The 5,947-nt window shown below is 38.3% G+C and overlaps 1 protein-coding gene across 1 annotated transcript in view; it reads right to left on the bottom strand.

Annotated features, from left to right (window-relative positions):
* Positions 1-5,947, bottom strand: part of LOC107749909 (trypsin-2-like) — a 38,768-nt gene that overhangs the window by 24,145 nt on the left and 8,676 nt on the right. The window contains exons 3-5 of the mRNA XM_016565134.1: positions 3,397-3,565; positions 3,043-3,311; positions 2,791-2,930 (exon numbers count right to left, since the gene is read on the bottom strand). Coding sequence (XP_016420620.1) covers positions 2,791-2,930; positions 3,043-3,311; positions 3,397-3,565 — 578 coding nt within the window. The remainder of the gene's footprint in view (positions 1-2,790; positions 2,931-3,042; positions 3,312-3,396; positions 3,566-5,947) is intronic.

Genomic DNA, 5,947 nt, shown 5'->3' with positions numbered 1-5,947 from the left:
AAGTATTACGCAAATCCGTGCAGTGCAGCCATCTGTCTCTTCTGTTGACGCTTGGCCCAAGACTAGACTAGACTAGACTAGACATAGTCTTAGAAAAATGGCTGCAGGAATATCATTTTTCATGGTATCTTCAAATTTTAAATATTAACTGATGAGACGTGACTTTCAACCCATAACTTTTCTGGTTTGCTCAAGGACTGATTTCATGTATTTTGTATATGAAAAAAAAACAAAAAAACATTCAGTATGGTACAATTTTTTTCAATACCTAAATTGTGTGTGTAGCACACTGTTGTCAGGATCTGTTACCATTTTAAGTTAGGCAGGTCATTTTCAGCTGTGAGTCCCAAAATGGGGGGAGCAGGTTAACAGGTTAATTTAACAGATAGTTAAAGATCACTAACACCAACGTGGTCTTATTCTAAAATGACAATGATTCATCTGTTAAACCTTTTACGTGTGAGATCACAATGGTATAAAAAAGTGACGTGACATGTGGCCAAGTATGGTGACCCATACTTGGAATTAGTGCTCTGCATTTAACCCATCCAAAGTGCACACACACAGCAGTGAACACACACACACCGTGAATACACACCCGGAGCAGTGGGCAGCCATTTTTGCTGCGGCGCCCGGGGAGCAGTTGGGGGTTCAGTGCCTTGCTCAAGGGCACCTCAGTCGTGGTATTGAAGGTGGAAGAGAGCGCTGTACATTCACTCCCCCCACCTACAATTCCTGCCGGACCGGAGACTCGAACCCGCAACCTTTGGGTTACGAGTCCGAATCTCTAACCATTAGGCCACGACTTCCCCCTATATGATCACTCTTGGTTAGTCCATGCAGTGTACGATCACACCAGTGGGATTTGAACATTTAAATCTGTGTTCGCGCTGCTGCTGACCTAGAGTGCTTTCACACTTGGTTCGCTTGCCTGGTCCGAACCTGAGTTCGATTGCTCCCCCCTCCCCCTGCTGGACTGTGTTCATATTATTTTATTTGGGTCCAAACCGCGGTTCGTTTGCGTCATCAAGCCAGCAGCTGTTTACCCCATTGCTTAGTAACAACGGCGCAGGAGAAGGCGACAAATGCATAACATTGCTCTCTGCACTTTTATATATTCACGTTTTTGAACCGTTCGTTTTGTTTACAAAGCTTTGGTACATAATGGCACTTACGTCTGTCTTACGAATGTACTGCAAATGCTCTAAAGAACGCTGAAGGCGAACAGAAATGAGATAACAGCTCTCTGCTTGCAGCGCGTCAGGAAAGTGAGTGAAACACACACACAAACACACATTTTTATCAAATAATACATTAATAGCGGTTCACTTCCACGATTTGGTACGATTGCATTCACATCAGCAGCGAACTGTACCGGAGTTCACATGAACCGTACCCCAGACCACCCTTTTTAAGCGGACTCGGGTACGGTTCGCTGGTGCACACCTGAGGTCGGAAGACCGTGTTCACATCATCCAAACGAACCGAACTCTGACGTCAATCGAACCCGGGTGTGCACCAAAAGTGCTAGTGTGAAAGCACCCCTAAAGAGAGCAGCTGTCATGTATATGAATGAAACAGTTTCACAGTCTTTTTAACCACACAGTCAAAAGTTATTTCTGTGTTACAAGCAGTCAAATATTCACAGAAGTACTAGGATTTACATTTATAGTTTGGATATAAACACTGATGTGTACAGTAGCGATCAAAATAGAGTCACCTTTTGAAAGTAATTTGACACTTTTAATAAAGATTGATCGATTACGTTGTTGCACCAGTAGGTGGCGGAAAGGGGATGTTAAAATGTATTTGTCTTCGAATCATTCAAGAGATTTGTTCAAAAATGTTGATTCATCCAGTAATGAAACAAGTACATCTTGAGTGAGTCATTAAGTCATAAATTGCATGTGATTTTGTTTAGTTGACTAATGTTTTTTCTTTAGAATCGTGAGAACCACAACCTCCATTTAAAAAAAAATCTAAATTTATCCAGAATCTGCATCTCTATTTTGCACACAAACAGCTCTTAAATGAGTCAAGTTTTTATGTAGCCTGCTGATTTTTGTTCGTGGGATTCAGCTGCAACTAAATGTTCTGCAAAAAAAGACAGAATAAATATGTTTGATATCTAAATGTTTGACTTCATTTTTTTTTTTTAAACCACATTGGAATAGAAACAGGGAATCGATAAGCAGAATAGGAATTGAAATTGATAAAATTCAAACAATACTGAACCCTACGCTGGAGTCAGTGGAGTTACACCTGCTATTTTTTAAGACAGCACTCTTAATAGCGCTTGCTAATGCTTCTAAGTGCATTAGAAGTGCAGTGTAAACTGCAACTGACTGTATTAATTCAGAGAACTGTGAACGCCAGCCACTGAGATCACTGCAATTATACGATTGGCTGAGTTGCCTCACATGATCCAATTTGGCCTTTACATCTTCTAGTGGTAAGTACTACAGAACCTCGCATCTCCCAATAATAAGAAAATCTTTGGCATCGGTGCTCCAATGCTATTCCTGTTTAGTTGTATGCCTAATTTGAACCACTTAATTGATTAGCTCCAAATACATTGGTCATACTTTTAATTCCACTAAAAAAAAAAGAAAAAATCACCCACAGTACATCTTAGATGGCCTGAGGGTGAGTAAATTAACAGCAACTTTTAGTTTTTAAGAGGTATTTTTTATTTTTTATATATATATTGATCTATCTTTTTCTCTGCAGTTCAGGAGCAGTGTATGAGGTTTGGATTAAAAGTGTTCAAGTGAATGACTAATGTCTTACCTGACATGAACTTTTCCCTCCCTCATTTAACAATCCAGCACAAATCATATTGTTTGTGATGCCCCCTCCGTAAGCTTTATTACAGTCCTTGTGGCTCACAATTGGTATAATCACCTCCTGCAGGATGTTAGCAGACTGGCCTGTGACAGATCAGAGGACAAATTTTATGACTTTTAAAATACATTGCTAGGTAAATTGTTGGTTTACAGTATTGTTTGTATTCAGTTAACTGGTAAGCAAATGTTCACTCACCTTCAGACTGTAGCCTTCCCCATCCAGTTACCCAGCTCTCTGTACCTGCAGCAAATTTACTACCAGCAGCAGCCAGACAGACTGGCCTAATATAATCAGAGAAAGTCACAGAAGAAGAGAGTTTGACCAGTGCTATGTCGTTGTCAAACTTAGGATTGTCATAGTTAGCATGGATGATGATTCGACTCGCTGTTCTAGATATCTCATAAGGGTTGGAGCCCCACTGCCTCCAACGCCCAAAGTACATCACAATGACGGATGCACTGTAGCTGTAAAAAGAGAAGGTTTGCTTCAATTCCTCTGTTATCTACAATCTACAATTGTATCTTAAACTTTATTTAAGATTCAACATACTCCTGGAAGCAGTGAGCAGCAGATAAAACCCAGTCTTTATTGATTAGACTCCCACCACAGAAATTAACTCTTAAAATCTTGTGGTGAATGCTGACTTGCCACGGCCAAGACCCTGCTGTTGCATTCTCCCCTCCAACAATTTTTTTGTTAAGTGGGGCTTGACCACATACTGATGAGAGGAAAGATATGAGAATTCCTTGTTAAAATGTCTCACAGACATAGTAGAGTCATTCTGTGTGGAACAAGAGATTTCCGATCATTAAGAGTATGATAACTTACCATCTAACTGACAGCGGGAACCTGTATGGGTAGACAATTACAAAGTAAGTAGACCGTAATTTAGACAAAGCTGATAAACTTGTTTGTGTAGCCTGTACTGAATAAAGTAACTAACCTTCTAAATCAAGCCAATTTTACACGCAGTGCATACTGTATGTAAATTAGCAGCATAACTACAGCAGTAGGCTTACATTGTGTTTCAACACTGAGGCTGCATTTACACTGCAGGTCTTGATGACCAGTTCCGATTTTGAGACTATATCCGATTTTTTTGGACGACATGCTTACATTTCTTTTAAAAGTGACCCATATCCGATGTGTGCATTTTACACTGCACTTGGTGAAACAAACCAAAAATAGCATATATGACATCACAAATCAATTTCAATAGTACATTGAGTTTAATTTATTGACATGGAATTCATGTCATCCATACATCAATTATATAGTACAAATTCTTCACGACAGTGATTATGTACGCAGCTCTGCTGAAAGTTTGCAAGTGGAATAATACTCAGGTGGTAGATATTTACGCATGACGCAGTCGTATAGTGTTTTTATTTTTTTTTTACTCATTAAAACCAAATGCGTTCATTAGTGATTGTATATCGAGGGCAGGGACATGTTTGTGTGCATTTTATTTTGTGGTTTCAATGTAGCGAATGGGGAGAGTCTCCACAACCGGACTGAAGCGCTCTTCTGTGCACGAGCCGCCATCATTGACAACATTTCAAAAGCAACACATTTCAGCATCAGATCGCCTTTTATTTAACACTAACGAACGAAATTAATACTCTGCTACTAAACTAGAGATGTTTAATTTGTTACAGGTATGGCTGTGCAGCGAAATGTTTAAAAAACTCACTTTTTAATTACGTATGTCGCATTAACAGGGGAATATCCGATCTGTCCGCTTACATGGCATGTGCAAATGCACGTATCCAATTCATATCTGATTTATTTCCACATATGAATGAGGCCTGAAACCGATCCATGTGATTTTTCCTGCTTACACGGTCGTGGGCCATATCCGATCTGTGCCACATGGGAGGAAAAAAATCGGAATTGGTCACTTGAACCATGCAGTGTAAATGTGGCCTGAGAGTGTTTCTGCTACATAATTGAACTTCATCTCATATGGGTTGCTATGGTTATGGTTAAGATTCTGTCATGTACGGAAACACACTTGCACATATTTACTTGTCAGCTTTTGACAGATACTGAAGTTTCTGTGTATAAATTACTAAAATATTGTTTTAAATATTAAAAATGTGTGTATCATGCTTTTGCTTTCGAACCATGAATTTTTATTTCAATTTAAAATAATTAAATACTATTAATACAGATTTTATCATTTTAAATGATGTTGTTTAGAACTGTCTGTAGAAAAGGCTCACGACACAAGGACAAAATAGAGACTGTAGAGCCCCCTTGTGACTAGTCGTATTGCACTGATTTGCACATGGATAAAGACTTTGATTGCTGCTGTTGTTGTTGCTCATACAGGGTTCCCGCGGGTCCTTGAAAAGTCTTCAATTTAGTTGTATCAAATTTAAGTCTATAAAAAGAAAATTGTTCAAGAAAGTCTTGATGATTTCAAGAGATCTTAAATTTCAGGACGGAAAGACCAGAATTGCGATATTGCTTAATGTGACGATTAAACTTCAAAAGGTTCTGATTCCAAAGTCCAGTGCTGTGCTGCTTTGTGTACTGCTGTTACCTGGGAAACAGTTATATTTTTGGTATTCTGAAAGCGCCTTCTACTGGCAGAGAATGAATGTGCATTTTCAATAAGGCTGTTGTATTGGAGTAGAGTATTCCTGCAATACCCGAGGCTGCCGTTTCAGGACCGCATTTCTAGGACCCTATAGTTTTTATTTTATTTTATTTATTTATTTATTTTGTATGCATGTATGTATTAGCTCATACTATTTAATAACACTTGCTATTCAATAATGTATATTATTATTTTTAAGGAATTTTGTAGTTGTTTAATTGTAATTACTGTCCTAACCGACCCTAAAAATACCTGTTGGTAACCCTCTTGAAATATTTAACCTAATTTATTTCAAGAAATTATATATATATATATATATATATATATATAACAAAGTGCAGTAAACGGTAAAACAATTGCGGTACAAATTAGTGTGTTTATTAGTACTTTTGTAAATGTAAAATAATTTGAATACAAATACTAATTTACAACATCTAGCAGCACAATGAACTGTTTTGCACAGCTAAATAGGCTAAATGGAGATTGCTGACACCC

Source organism: Sinocyclocheilus rhinocerous, unplaced genomic scaffold, assembly GCF_001515625.1.
Source record: "Sinocyclocheilus rhinocerous isolate Xijiao unplaced genomic scaffold, SAMN03320098_v1.1 scaffold2287, whole genome shotgun sequence".
Classification (NCBI taxonomy): Eukaryota; Metazoa; Chordata; class Actinopteri; order Cypriniformes; family Cyprinidae; genus Sinocyclocheilus; species Sinocyclocheilus rhinocerous.
The sequence above is the reverse complement of the archived record's forward strand: the minus strand, read 5'-3'. Positions and strand labels throughout refer to the sequence as shown.